This window comes from Notolabrus celidotus, chromosome 3, assembly GCF_009762535.1.
Source record: "Notolabrus celidotus isolate fNotCel1 chromosome 3, fNotCel1.pri, whole genome shotgun sequence".
Taxonomy (NCBI): domain Eukaryota; kingdom Metazoa; phylum Chordata; class Actinopteri; order Labriformes; family Labridae; genus Notolabrus; species Notolabrus celidotus.
This window is the reverse complement of record NC_048274.1, coordinates 10,515,382-10,531,194: the sequence shown is the minus strand read 5'-3', so window position 1 is coordinate 10,531,194 and position 15,813 is coordinate 10,515,382. Positions and strand designations below refer to the sequence as shown.

General features: G+C 41.4%; 2 protein-coding genes across 2 annotated transcripts; one reads left to right on the top strand and one right to left on the bottom strand.

Moving 5' to 3' along the window:
- The first annotated feature begins 1,025 nt into the window (after positions 1-1,025).
- Positions 1,026-7,016, top strand: eif3jb (eukaryotic translation initiation factor 3, subunit Jb). The gene is made up of 8 exons (XM_034680122.1): positions 1,026-1,160; positions 1,317-1,417; positions 4,044-4,101; positions 4,192-4,298; positions 4,391-4,487; positions 5,165-5,338; positions 5,429-5,502; positions 5,809-7,016. The coding sequence occupies exons 1-8, from the start codon at positions 1,148-1,150 to the stop codon at positions 5,935-5,937; spliced, it is 753 nt and encodes a 250-aa protein (XP_034536013.1). The 5' UTR covers positions 1,026-1,147; the 3' UTR covers positions 5,938-7,016.
- On the bottom strand, positions 5,815-12,139 carry cilp (cartilage intermediate layer protein, nucleotide pyrophosphohydrolase). Its single transcript, XM_034680123.1, has 8 exons — positions 12,079-12,139; positions 11,341-11,394; positions 10,950-11,219; positions 10,613-10,792; positions 10,229-10,534; positions 10,024-10,132; positions 9,789-9,937; positions 5,815-9,695 (listed from the first exon to the last, which is right to left on the bottom strand). Exons 1-8 carry the CDS (start codon positions 12,137-12,139, stop codon positions 7,336-7,338), a joined length of 3,489 nt encoding a protein of 1,162 aa, XP_034536014.1. The 3' UTR covers positions 5,815-7,335.
- Between the last annotated feature and the right edge of the window lie 3,674 nt (positions 12,140-15,813).

Here is a 15,813-nt window from a genome sequence, read left to right as displayed (position 1 = left end):
GCCTTTACTGTGATTAATCATGATTATTTCGATTGACAGCTTTCTTTTTTTTTCTTGCCTGCACTTATTTTTGATTTGGGGGCGGCTGTGGTTCAGTGGGTAGCGTTGGTCGTCTTTCAATCGGAAGGTTGGTGGTTCGATCCCAGCTCTGGCAGTCACATGCCGAAGTGTCCTTGAGCAAGACACTGAACCCCAAATTGCTCCTGCTGTTGTTCATCAGTGTGTGAATGTGTACGAAAGTGCAGAAAGATGCTGCAGATGTTTTATCAGTCTGTGGTGGCAAGTGTGTTCTTCTATGCTGCAGTCTGCTGGGGAAGCAGTATAAAACACAAGGAAGCTGGCACTGTGATTGGAACCAGGGTGGACTAACTGGGGGCTGTGGTGGAGAGATGCACAAAGAAGAAGCTAGAGGCCATTCTAGATTTCACAGATCATCCACTTCACAACTTCTTTGTGGACCAGAGAAACAGCAGCATTGGACGGCTCATCTCTCTGCGCTGCAGGACTGAGAGATACAGAAAATCATTAGGCTTCATAACTCTCTAGCCAATGGGAGATGAGCTGACAGACACCTGAATTACTTGTATTATGTGATTTTTATAATTTTATCTGCCAGACACCTGAATTTCCCTTCAGGGATAAATAAAGGACATTCTAATCTATTCTATTATTCCACAAATTATAAGAAAACAATCATATTTCTTTGTTACGTAAATATCAAATACTAAGACATATACTTATTGGTAAAAGCACATAAGTCTCTGTAAGGTGACATATTTTGATACGGAAACATAACACCTTTCACCCCCATATGTTTGCCTAAAAGTCAGGATTGTGATGAATAAAGTACATTCTATTCTATTCTATTTTATATAAATATTCAGTAGATAAATTAGCTTTTCAGTGAGTAAAGTATGGCAAAAAGCATCTGTAGATTGTCATACTTCTTTAATAATTATACCTTATTTAATAGCATCTGTTATTTTAATAAATTCCATTGATTGTCACCACTGCTGCCTGAACCCCCCCTGAAGTCCTGACATTAGATAAGCCCACAGAGTGACGTCCAGAAGGTGGGAGCTGATTCTGAACGTAGCCAACGGGGAGCAGCTCTGAATCCGAGCCTGTCAAACACAACACAGCCAACATGGCGGACTGGGGTGAGAAACTAAGTTGGGAAGGATAGCTGTCTGTAACACCATCCTGCTCCCACAATCTTTGGGGTTTTATTATACAACCATTTACACTCGATTATTGTCAAACTCGGAGGTTAGATGTGGATTGGCCTAACGAAATTAATGTTGTCCCTTTTACAGACTCTGAGAACTTCGAGCCGGACGAGCCGCTTAAAAAGGCGGCAGCAGCAGCAGCAGTGGTGGACAAATGGGAAGGCGAAGACGAAGAGGAAGATGTTAAGGTAAATATACGAGTTAGGAGTGAGGTCAGGCAGCGTGAGTCAGGATTACTTAGCAGGCCCGGTTAGTGTCAGGCTAACCTCGGGTGTAAGCAGAGTCGCCCCCCGCTTTGATGCCATGCTTCCAGGCTGCTTCTGGCTGCCTGTCAGGCTGCTCCATGCTAGCTGACGGCTAACTCATGTGGCTGTCTGGAGCTAGCTAACAGTGGCTAACGTAGCGGTTTTTAACGGTCGAAACCAACAGTTGACGTCGTGTATACAACCATGGCAGTACACTTATATTTAATACAATAACCCCCAATATTTGTTTCTTATCTGCCACTGAAAACCAGCCACGTAGTTAATGAACAGCCGTTATAATGTATGATAATGTAGCAGGAAGCTAACCGGGCCATTCGCCTGAAAATGAGCACGACGATTGTGTCTTAATCTAACCTTGTTATGAGCTCTAAGTGGACGTGTTGTTAAATTACACTCTTATACAACCATTTCATTAACTTGGTAGTGCTTTACAGGGATTAGCATCCGTGTCTTGCCCTGAATTCCTCCAGCTTGTATTCAACATGAGGCGGCGTTAGCTTGCTCGACAACTTTAGCCACAATCAGATGAAATCATCATCTGGGTTGATGACTCAACTCAAGCCAAGAAACAAGGCCCAGAACTTTCCAGGCGTGTATTAGGGAACTGTTGCTCGGTTGACACTCCGGTACAGGTGGTTTTTTGCCCGATTGTTGACATGCTTACTGTCCAGAAACCTCAAATAGAAGAACCCAGGGAAAGTTCGAGCAGAGGCCTCTTCGATTGTCACATATGGAGCCCAACCAAAGGAGCTGATGGCATCATGTCCTCCATAATACACACTGTGGGGCTGACATGGGAACATGTTTGAAGCTTAAACACAATATTTATGTAATGAAATGAGATATTCTGCTTATGTATAGCAGGCTGAAAGACACCACCTAGCTGGTGAAGGTTATTTTTAGCATCTCTACGTGGAAAGTGTAACAAATAATGAAGTGTGAAGTATTTAAAGAAACTATTGAATTCAGATAATTAACACTAATCATGGGCTAATTATTATATTGTAGTAACATCACAATCCTGGCTTTTAGGCAAACCTATGGGGGTGAAGGTGTTATGAGAAAATGTGCCACCTTAAAGAAACTTATGTGCCTTTACAAATAAATACGTGTCTTAATATTTGATATTTATGTAACAGTAAAATATGATTGCTTTCTTATAATTTGTGGAATAATAGAATTATACATTTCTGTCAGATCTCACCACAACTAGATAAACAAGGATATTTAATGTGTCCGGTAATCCTGAGTATTAAGGTCCCATGGTTCTTTTTCTTTTAGTTCTATTTTTGGGGGCATTTTTGTCTTTCTTAGACTAGAGAATATAGAATAGCCTTTATCTGTGTATTAGGGAACTGTTGCTCGGTTGACACACCGGTACAGGTGGTTTTTTGCCCTATTGTTGACATGCTTACTGTCCAGAAACCTCAAATAGAAAGACCCAGGGAAAGTTCAAGCAGAGGCCTCTTCGATTGTCACATATGGTGCCCAACCAAAGGAGCTCATGGCATCATGTCCTCCATAATACACACTGTGTGGCTGACATGGGAACATGTTTGAAGCTTAAACACAATATTTATGTATTAGATTGATATAATCTGCTTATCTATAGCAGGCTGAAAGACACCACCTAGCTGGTGAAAGTTATTTTTAGCATCTCTGCGTCGAAAGTATAACAAAGAATGAAGTGTAAAGCTTGTGAAGTATTTAAAGGAACTATTGTATTGAATTCAGATAATTAACACTAATCATGGGCTTATTATTATATTGTAGTAATATCACAATCCTGACTTTCAGGCAAACATATGGGGCTGAAAGGTGTTATGTTTCCGCAACAAAATATGTCACCTTAAAGAAACTTCTGTGCTTTTAGCAATAAATACTTGTCTTAATATTTGATATTTACGTAACACAAAAATATGATTGTTTTCTTTATAATTTGTGGAATAATAGGATTATACGTTTTCGTCATATCTCACCACAACTAGAGAAACAAGGATATTTAATGTGTCCAGTAAACCTGAGTATCAAGGTCTTTATAGTTCTTTTTTTATCATATTGTTTGGGGCATTTTTGCCTTTTAATGGACATGACACTCACCTAGGGAACTAGAGAGAGGGGGAAGACATGCAGCTATTGGTAGAGACTGGAATCGAACCTGCGACCTCTGCGACAAGGGATATAGCCTCTGTATATGGGGCGTACGTGCTTAGACCGCTGGGTTTATAGTTCTGTATAAACTTAAGCTGTAAAAGTTATGTGCCCTAGATTCCTGCAGCTTACATATGTTTTTCTCTAAATTGATTTAAGCTGTAAATCTGTCAAAATAATCTTTCATTCAATCAGGACAGATTGGTATTGAAGAGCTAGAACTATTTGAACAATGAGTGTTACTGTATATACATATGAAGTGTTTTTTTTAGGTATTTTTGTGATACGTTTTTACTTATGATTCTGATGCTTGTATTAATTTGCAAGTTACTTTTTTTCCCACATAGTAGTATAATTGAGTAAGTTGCATAATGAAACGACACCCTTTCCCCCACAGGACAACTGGGATGATGAGGAGGAAGATGAGTCAAAAAAAGGAGATGTGACAAAAACAGGTATGTATTTAATGTCCCTGTTTTACATGAATAAAATGCATTGTATTACATGTTGATGATTATTCATTACTCCATTGTTAACATTTTCAGAAACAAAAGTTTCTGAGAAGAAAAAGTTGAGTGAGAAGATCAAAGAGAAGGAAAACCGGCTAAAGAAAAAACAGCAGGAGCTCAAGGAGAAAGAGCTGCAGGATCAAGTGAGTGTTCTTTAACAGTTTATATTACACCCATTACTTTCTCTTTCACTCTTATCCACACTGACCTGTCATTCTTCAACCTTTTATCACAGGATGAAGATCTCACACCTGAGGATCAACTTGCAGAGAAGTTAAGAGTGAAGAAATTACAGGAAGACTCTGACTTGGAGCTAGCAAAAGATGCTTTTGGTAAGGCAGGAGCAGCGTAAGTTATAGAAATGAAGTCTTATTTTAAATTGCAGACGTCCTATTGGTCATACAATCTGCACAACCTTTCCCTCTATAAATAATGATGTATAGCTACTTCACTGTTTTTTAAGACCGTGTGTAATATTTATATATATAATTGCTTAATTTGACCTTGGATAGTTAGTCTTTGCTTGATAGCTTTTACGTATTGCAGCGCATGATCATTTTAAACCATCTGCCCTTGTTGTTTACAGCTGTGTCGTCCACATTATCTTGAGTTTGCATCTAAGGCTTTTTTCTTTTAAAACCTTAAAAATATAAAGGATACTTATAAGAAACCTCTCTGTTTTTAACATGCTCACACCACAGAATATTTGAAGTAGAGACACCTTTAATTTGAAATTAATTTATTTTATTTCTTATCATTTAGAATTTTATCCACTACATATGCTGTGCAAGATAATTCGCAGTTGTAAAATGATCTTCTAGGTGACGCTGTTGTTAAATAATGATAAGCTGATCTATACTTTTTTTGAAACTACTGCCATCTCAGCATCCTTTGAATCCAACCCAACTTAACTCTCTTCTGCTAGATTATTGGTATGAACACAAACAGTGCACATCTTCGATTCTTTCCAGTACGTTCTTAGATATATTGAGGTTTCATCTTCTTTCAGGTGTCAGCAGCGCTTCTTCAAACAGTGTCACTGGGATCGACGCCATGTGCCCCTCCTCCAAAGAAGACTTCACAGAGTTTGAAAAGTTGCTGAAAGAAAAGATAACCCAGTTTGAAAAATCTGTGCATTATTCAAGTTTCTTGGATTCATTGTTTCGGGAACTCTGTATTTCATGTAAGCAGCATCTTTTACTCTTACTCACTTTATGAGTGTTTGAAGTGAAAGCAGGCTTGTTCATTAATGCATCTCTCTCTCTCATTACAGTGGAAGTAGAGGACTTGAAGAAAGTCAGTAATTCCTTGACAGTCCTACTTAGTGAAAAACAGAAACAAGAAAAAGTGAGTAACTGCATGTGTGTTCTCCTACTGATGAATTCAGACCTCAGGTGAAAGTAAATACTCAGAAGGGGGAGCTGTTCACCTCACCCTGTCACCAGATGTGTGCTCATAGAAGAAAGGGACTTTGCCTAGTCTGTTTAGACTTTTCTGAAACATTAACGTGTTTTTTATGAAGTATAACTAGTGTAATACCAGTTTACTGACTGTATTATTATTAATTATACATCACATTAATGAATATGCCTTCTTGCTGTAAATGTGTCATCAGTGCATCTTCTAAAATGACCCTTAATTTGTCTTTTGCAGCAAAACAAAGGAAAGAAAAAGAAGAAAGGAGTCGTACCTGGAGGCGGTTTAAAAGCACAGATGAGAGATGACCTTGACTATGCAGAGTTTGACGGTGGCTACGCCCAAGACTACGAGGACTTCATGTGACACTGGCTGCATTGCCACTGCCCTTTCCCCTTCTCCACCCTCAGAAATGCAGCTGTACCTTCTCATGCTGTCCAGTGCCATCCTGGAAAATCTGAACTATGTGTTGCCCCCATTCATTTTGCTTCAATGACCAGAGAGACTATACCAGGGAGCATCCAGTTACATCAACTCTTTATGTTCATACATATGGAATTGCCTTTTCTCTGTCTCATTCAGCCTCAACTCAAACACGCATAATCATATAGTATCTGTTGGAAGACCAAGCTTCAGTGAAGAGCTCATCATGACTGCTGTTGTCTGAGTTTTGCAGGTCTCATTTTTATTAAATGTTGCTCCTGTTAAAATGGCAGATACAGTATTGCAGTTATAAGTGTAGTGACATAGAAACACAAGGTTCTATGCAAATCCTTTAACCAGAATGTCATGTATATATTATAGGTCCGACTTTCCTGTGGATGGTTTTCCAACCAGGAGGTAAAAAGTATCTAACTTTGGTTGCCAAATTCAGAACGATTATCCAATACATTATTCATCTTTATTTCTGGACAGGTTGCGATGTGGGCAAATTGAGACTGAAGCAACATGTAAGTAGTAGTTGTAATTTTACAGAGAGCACATGACATTCATTGTAAGGTAAAAGGGATAGATGAGTAAAATAAATGTGACTTTAAAAACCTAACAGCCATTCTCTTGATACATCTCTGGATTATCCTTGAAAACATGGAGCAAAGAGTGCTTATAGGTATTTTCTGTGCATGACGAATATGTAATTTACTTATTTGATTTCTACTAATGCAGAAAATTATGGATCAGGCAAGTGGACTAACTTGCTACAACTGGTCTCCTAATCATTGCTTCTGCAGGCTTGTATCAAGTGTGATGAGGAGCGGGGGCTTATTGGCTTCACCCCACCATGTCTTCATATGGGCTACAGTCGAAAAGGGTTCTTTTCTCCTTTTCTTTCCTAGCACTTGACCAGTTTCATTGCTAAATGGACAATTGGATTCATACAATGTGGAAGATACAGCATCTGCAATGTTTTATAAGCATCTAATTTAATAAATCACTGGTCAAAAGGACTCGTGTTTCTGTTGTGTCAATGAGCAAGACTTGAATGTAGTAACACAGCACCTCGTTCACTGATAACTGATTTTAAAGCACATGTAATAAATACTCTATTTACAGTCAAGTAAATATTTACCACAGTACAGATGAAACAAGTAGTACAAAGTAACAATGCCACGGATGGAGCTGTAAAAAAAAAAAAAAAAAGTATACATTTTGTTTACATAGTTAATTTGAAAAAGTCCAGACAAAATTTTTGCACTGATTTATGCCATCCAGTCACTTCTTTATTTCAGGTGTTGAATTGGTCTCCACGACGTTCAGTGTTGACATTTAGCTCGTTGCTTTAGTGCGTTTCCCTAGAGGGTTTCTGGTGCTACGTCTTCGACTGCTGCGGGGTGTGTTTGCCCTCTGCCGACGTCGGTTCTGTCTGCCTTCTCCCCTCACCACGCTCGTCACTGTCTGACCCTGAGTATTCTGAAGGGCCTGGAAAACACTCTGACGATTCGCCTCACGATCCACGCATGTGAATGTCAGCGCTACGCCGTCATTGCTCTTCATGACACGAGATGTACCGTCAGAGGTGCCGTCGAAACAGCGTCCAAGTGCGATCTCTTTGGCCGTGCGGGGGTCCTGGTCTGTCACTGTGTAAATTCCGTAGTTGTGGCCGAGAGGGTCAAGAGGTGCTAGCATGGTGAACTCATTGGTGTCATTGTTAACGGCCAGTGGCAGGTGGTTGACCAGATACTCTTGAAGCATTGAATTGACATTATCCCTCTTGCAGCTTCCTTGTGGGATCACTTTCACCAGGGTCCGATCTACACGTTCCTGATCGTACAACATCCCGCTGCACTTGAACTCCAGGCAGACTGCCGATACAGCTGTCTGGTCCATGTCACGGATGCTACGAGTGTCTCTGAGGCCGTACAGCTGGCCTACTGTCTTTGGGTGAGTGCCTCCCATGTTGCGTGATCGCACGTTGATCTCATGTGGGCTGTTCATTTTGACTTTAATATAGCAGGCTCGATATTCCATGGGTTTGGGCCACCAGCTCAGGTAGTCTTCAGTCCAGCTCATGGGGTCATCTTCATTGAACGGCACTGTGTTGTAATCGTAGCGGTCTCCTTCTACTCTTGAAAAGCGGAAGTGTGGGGCACTGAATGAAGCCTCCTCACATTCCTTTAAGTTCTCAAATGAGTACACCGGTCCGTTGCTTTCCTCAGCTGTGTTAGCACTCGGTTTCGCCACATTGATGCTGAATGCTGTCTTTTTCACTCTGGGGTCCTCGTGGTCAGTCCGCCTGTAGTTCAGCTTACCCAGGTAAGGTTGTGGCACTCCAACAAGGTTAGGGTTGAGTTTGGGAGCAGAAGGGACGGCCTCCAGCTCCTCTCCGCCGAGGTTTGCCATGACGTAGGCGGAATAGGCATCAGCTTTTTGTTCATCACAGAAGGCAGGAAGACAGGCTCCATTGGAACCGGTGACGACACTATCAAAGCGGCCCCAGGCACGAGGGTTAGTTGAATAACCAGCTGTCGGCTCCATGTTTATAAGACTGATCACAACTCCCTCCACCTGCTCGCTGGGCATGAAGCGTTCACTGCGGAAAGCCCTCACTTTAACATAGCACCTGCGGTTCTCTGGGACATCTAGGTTAAAAAGACGCCTCTCTCTGATCTCCATGTTCCCAATCAGAAAGGTTCGCTCTTCCCTTTTACCTCTTCTTTTCTTCTCCACTTGCAGACTCCCTTCCTCCTCCCACAGGCCCGTATCAGGGTTCAGTGACCACAGCTTCATGTTATCGAGGTGTTCTGACATTTTCACCTGTGCAGAATCCAAGAACACCTTCACTTCACCTGCATTCAGGGGCTCATTGTTCTCCTCACCCCTAAAGTCAACTGAGAACATCCCGTAGGTTCTCAGGGGCAGGGTGTCTCCTTCATCTCCTACAAAGTTGAGATCACTTTGAGCTGCAGCAGCTGTGGAGACGTCTCTGGGGTCAAGGAAGGTCACACTTGCATTAACGTTACCCGTGAAGACCTCCCCTTGCTCGGTGTAGAAGGAATTAGGAGGAATCTGGAGCTGAACCATAGCCTCCTGGCCCTCCCCCTCTCCAAGCTCCAGTGTGTTAGTTTCTGTTGAGCTGATGGTCACAGGGGCTGTCTTCCTTAGAAGTTTGATCTCATGGTAAACAGCTCCTCCTTTGGAGTTAAACGGGAGTACCTTTGTGGTGTTGATGAACTTCTGCATGTTGTCCACAAACGTCAGGACGAGCCTCTGTGTGTCTGGAGGAACCTGGATGGAGAAAGTGCCTTTGTAGCCTGTACGACTGATTCGGACTCCATTCATAAAGATATGGCCAAACCTCATTGGCTCACCATTGTCTGCAGCAATGGCCCTACCGTGCACTATGGCCTTGGTGTCAACACACTTCTGGCAGCCGCACTCGGTCACCACCATGGTGGGCAGCTGGTAGCCCTGGCAGGTTAGCTGCCTCTCCTCCATCTTTTGCACACCACAGCAGTACGCCAGTTTGTCTTTGCACCTGATGCCATTATCCAGCTGTCCGGCACATGACCTTGAGGGACACTTGCCCACATCATAGTAGAAAGAGTCTGTGCTGTTTTGGTAGCAGTCGTGAGGAAGCCGAATGAGGTGGGACTCCGGGTTGGGATTACATGACAGCTCCTCTTTACCTATTAAAGAAATATAGTCATCAAAATACAACAAATACTATACAAATGATGCATTGCTTTGTATTTCTATTTATCAATTTATTGAGAACTCACCTAAGACTTTGAGTGTAGCTGGTTTGGTCTTGATAGCCCCAGACTGACTGATCGCTCTGCAGTGGTACTCCCCATTCTGCTCAGGACGCAGATCTTTCAGGACCAAAGTGCTCTCAGAGTGCCTCTCCATGAGACTGTCGTTATGAAACCTGTTGATTCAAAAAGAAGAGTTATTGAATGTACCATTTTATTTAAACCCTAGAATGAGACTCCAGACTACTTTTACAGGCCTTACCATTGGTACTTGTGTGGTTTTGGTGTTCCTCCCACGTTGCAGCAGAAGGCAGTAGCTTGTCCCTCCCGCCTGACCTTGCTCTCAGGGTTGCTCAGCACCTGAAGCTTTTCTGACCAATCACACATGACACATCACTGATTAGCTACCTGAAATGCTAAAAAAAGCTAAACAGTGATATGAAACTCAGAAAAATGATCTGTGATACCTTGTCGTTTCATCTGCACACTGAGGACAGAGGTACGTTCAGCACTGTGAGGCACGATGACACTGAGGGTGGTATGACCCTGCAGGTTGACAGTCAGCGTGGTGTTGCCATCCGGGCAGATTCCAGGGATTCGGAAATGCCCGTTGTGGTCGGTAAGGGTGAGAAGTCTACCAGAGCGCAGGATGGTCGCCCCCTCAGCTGTGAGACCCCCAGCCCCACGAACAGAACCAAGCAGGATGTGATCTTCACACGTGCATGCGTCACACTCAGCATTCACCTTTCCTATCACACACTGCAGAGAGCAATCTGGAGAGGAGAATAAATCAAGGTAAGCTTCTTTCACCTGATGAGTAAAGTCACAGTTTGGTTGAAGGTCTACTTCACCTGTTTCTGGGCACTCGGGTCCATCGCAATTTCTCCCTTCCACTTTAGATCCAACGCAAGGCATAGATTGAGATTGGCAGTTTCTTGAGCGCAGTTGGACCCCGACCTGACCACAAAGGGCCGGGCATTGGCTCCAGTCTGACCACTGACCCCAGGTACCCTGAATGCTCACCAGGTTTTCTGTTAGACAAAGGAGTGCAAGGGACAGTCAAAAAAACTGTTTAATTATCAAATAAATCCTCGCTCATGTTTTGTTCCGGTGTCAAGTCCAGTGCTGCTGTTTCACTAAAACAAGCTTTTAGAGACTGAATCAGAGTAAAGGTTTATCAAATTGAACCTGTAGGACAGAGGAAGCGGACTGCGTAGTTGGAACAGTTGCGATCAGGACCCTGCTCCTCGTTGAGGCACCAGAAGCCAACAGCGGGGTCTGCATGGACCTTCTCCCCAGATTCACGGGCTGGAACCCATTCAGTGGTCCTGGCCTCTATCGCCCGAGGGGTTTCGCACACTCGGGCACGGTAGTAGAAGCGAATGGCTTCCAGCTGTTCGTAGTCCCCACGGCCTCCAGGATGATCAACATTGAACCATGTGGTCCACTCGTAGTTATCTGGAGTGTAGAGAAACACACAGCCTTACTCCGAGCTCATACTTTGTTCAAATTACTGTGTCAAGAATAAAGAGACAGATGTGATGAAGTCTTTGTTTTTAAATTTCAGAATGAACTTTACCATCAGAGTTGTACACTGAAGGGCTCGACTCTCTGTTGTCTCTTCTCCATGGTCCTAAAGGAGACAGATAAGTAAGTGAGTCGCATTTACCCAAACATGATGCACACCATATGCACATGCAATTATGGGAGATTTACTGAGACCAAAGTTGCAGAACCGGGAAATAAATCAGGATATAAAAGAAGTTCAGATCAGTTTGTCCAAAATCTTCTCTTACACGGTGGCTGTCTTAAACAAAGTGTGGGTTTTTCAGGATTTTACACACTAAACATCTCAAGTATTGTAACTCTGAGGCATGAAATTTCTGAGAGCTCTGGTTCAGAAGTCTTCTAAATGGGAAGATATGTATGTTTGCATGGGATATTGTACATTTCAGTGGCAGCAGTCTAATACAGCTTCATACAGGCACACAACTCTGATAGGGGAAACATATTCAGGGTCATGGAAACACAGCAGGGGGTGGCCCTCATTGATTCAGAAAACATGACCCACAAACATCCTTGTTAGGTTCAGGTTGGCAACATACTTTAGCCCAATGTTTGTAGGAAATAATAAAAAAAACCCTCACATTAAAATTCTGTTTAATTTGACTGTATTGGGGTAATGTCAGGAATGAAAGTCTGCTTCATTTGTTATGCACATCTCTTCAGCCTTATGTGTGTAAAGTTTCCCCATCTTTAACTGTTTCTTCACAACATGCATGCTTGTAACAAGACAGGAGCTTTGAAAGTTACCTACCTTGAGCTGACACAACAGCGGTCACTGTTATTCCAATGATGAGAAGAAATCTCAGCGACATTTTCACACACCGCTGCTGTTTGATCTTTGAACTTTCACCTCTTCTCAAAAGGAAGTAGAGTCCAAACAGAGGAGCTTCAGTAGGGTAGAAAAATAAACAGGAAAATATATGACTTAATGCATTATTTATTATTTTTAGTAATATAACATGTACCTTGAAACTTGTAAATATGACTCAGTTTGACAACCAAAATGTCTCATAACAAAACATGATTTTTGTTTGAATTAAGCAAAACAGAATATAAGAATAGTTTAAATCTTTTAGTTTGAGGGTGAAAAAACACGGCTGGACAGAGCCCCCCACTCGAATTACACATCTGTGTTAGCCATCACCATTTGTCACTTGAACGCTAAAACATCCTGCATCCACTGACGAAACATTGGCAACGCAACCCAAACACCCACACACACAGACTCACACTCACAAGGTTTGCATTTGTACATCTCTAGTTTAAAAACACTGACAACGTGGATGCAAATATCAGTGTATTATTTAAAATTGGGTGAGATTGGTGGCATAGATGAGGGTGCATTACTGACAATTACAGCAATAAGCAGATTTGTAAGTTAGCAACTGTAATCTGAATCAATGCAAAGGCTTGTTTTGTAGATGATACTTGAGAAATTACTATGATACTCAAATTACACACTTTAAAAAAGCTTAATGATGTTCTGTATACATGATAAGTTGTTTAGTATTATTCCTCTGCAGACAGTTTAAGTAATAGCGTATTGATTTTGACACTTAAAGATAATTATCTGTGTCTCTCTTACCTTCTTGCCGAGCACACTTTTCCTGCTCTGAAGTCCTGGATTCAGATTTTAAACGCTCTTCTTTAATCTTCTCCTTCCTCTTGTTTCTTTCCTCACATTTCTCTCCTCCACCTCTCGCTCTTCACTCTGCCTCAACACTTCTTCCCCGTCTGTTTTATACCCCTCTGGCTCCGGCCCCCCTCCCTCCTCCCTCGGCAGTGTGCCACAGTGTCTTTTGATTACACCATTATACTCATAATCTATCACTTACATTGTACAAGCATGACACCTGATGGTTGTTAAAAGTGATACATGTGGGGAAAAGGGCAATCAGGAGGTGTGGTGTTAATATATTGATCTCACAATGTCCAAGGTAATTGCTGTTGGAAGTGAAACTGGGAATCTGTTCTCTCATCTCCTCTCAGTTTGTACTTTGCATGACTTAGAATATAAAAAGGTACCCCAATACATGATGAGCCACTTTAATTGTGCAATAGTTTCTCATGCTTATTTGTTATAGATCAAATCAGACTTATGAACAGAGAACATCATGACAGTGGTTGTTAACAAGTTAGATTAAGTTGAGTGGGAGCAGAAGTTCTGCACAACCTCAGTTTAACATACTGAATTCTGCTTACATTAGATTTATCTCGCAGGCATGTTCATATGCTTCTGCACTTTGTTATGTAATGTTAAAAGACCACCAACAGTTGGCAGATGTAAGAGTTAGAGGCCGTTCTTACAGTCTGTGATTACTCAGTGGAAATTTGACATTGATTTGTGCTGCCAGCATCACAAACCCCCGAAACCGACCTGAGCCTCATTATGTAGATATGTGCAACAGTCTGGGTGTGGGTATTAAGATTATGAGTTTTCCAATGAGAGGCACAACTGACTTGGTTGGCAGGAGGGAACACTGCAGCTATTGGCTAAGAGGCTCAAAGCCCGCCTCTTTACCTCTCAATCGCTCTGACGATTGACCTCAAAACTTCAGAAACCGACGGGTGAGGTCACGGATACTAAGTCCAGATTTTATACAGTCTATGTGGTAAATCCACTTATACTTTTGTGTTGGTCATGATTTGTATGCAATTGTTTGTGTTTATTTTTATTTTATTTTTTCTGTATTTGTTTATTAATTTTTGAACATATAACATTTAACATTCTACAGAGATAGCCCCCCTAAAAGAAAAAATAAAATAATTTAAAAATACAGATTTAGTAAAAGGAAATAAAAAAAAGTATATACAATAAAAAACCTAAACTATCTTATTTATTATATACATATATATATATATATATATATATATATATATATATATATAACATATATAATAAATAACAAAATAATGGTGGTCAGAGGTCCATAAGCTGTTTTCAAAAATACGAACCCTTTATTCCTATAGATTTGTTTAAACAAATTAAATGTTGGAGGTCTCTGCTGATTACAATAAAGTAGAATGCATTTCTTTCATCTTTGTGGATACTAGATCTAGCACATTGTCCAGTTCTCCCGAAAAGGTTTTTTACTGGTGTCATTACAAATGTTAATTTCAAAACCTTAACAGTCAGGTTGTGTACTCCCCTCCAAAACAGAAAATATATTAGATTTTTTTGTTCCCAGCATACAGAATTCACTAGGCTTGGGTTGTACATTCAAAAACATGCAAAGTCCTTTACCCAGAAAAAGGGAATCTTGTTTTTCTTCAGAAATATAACGGCATATTTTATTTTTTTCATCCAAAATTGTCATGGTGGTCCCTTATTAATTTCCAAATGTCACATCATTATGGGCTCAAATCATTCTTTCCTCTCCGTTTTCTTTCTCCAATAACTAGACAGACAGACCGAGTGAGGAGGCTGAGCTGCAGATCCTGAAAATACACTTATGTCAGTCATGTCTGCTACAGATCCTGTCAGTATTTGTTGTTTTCCACACAGCATTCATTAGCTGACCTCATCGAGTCAATTACAAGGCAAAGAACATCCAGCAGGGAAAACTATAACCTGGTCCTGCCCCTCACTGTTTCCTGACTGCTCCCGGTTCCCAGGCCAGGTGAGGGGACGAGTAAATGGCAAAGTTAGGTCACTACCGGATACACAAAGACCACCAAAGACATGAAGTTAAACCAATTATGTGTGACACATCCTTGTGTCAGCATGTTCACCTTTTACCAATTACTGTCAGCATGAGGTGGCTCGGTGTGCTTAAAAGAACACCAGTGTGGTAAAACCAGGCAGAACCAAAGCAAAGCTGCTGGTGAAGTCACACACCTTTAATTCAGTTTTTGGTTTCCTCAGAACAAGTGGTGGAAAAACACTTACTCACACTGCTGTATCCATATTACATGCGTGTCCCGAGGGCTTGTGAGCACAAATGTTTTCATTAAAACGGTCGATTAAGTCTGGTAGGCTCTCTTCCTGAAATCTGAAATCAACAAAGCTAATTGTTCAACATTGTTTCATAACAGCTGAATAGAATTAATTGTACGACACTGTTTACTGTCCTCCTCCGGAAAACACATTCATATCCCGCTTCAATAGAATTCTTTGTAAACTCATCAATATTTCTGACATTAATATAAATAATATATTCGCCAAAATCATGCGTCTACAAACCCTCACGTCACAGGCTCCAGATGTCAGCGTCTTTTCCTGTCTCATCCATTCCCTTCAGAGTGGACAGTCGCTTTCTTCAGCCTCCTATTTTTCTAACATTTACAAGCTGTTTAGTGAGGACAGCTTTATGGCACGTTTTCACTCCTCAAAGGACTTTATGTCTTTGTAAACACGGATGACAGAGGTGGTGGGTGAAAAGGAGGAAAGTGAGGGAAGTGAGAAAAAAAGAAGTACACACAAACACACAAAGTTTTGTTCCTTGGCAACAGGAGAGGACACACAGACAACTTTTTGACAAACTGG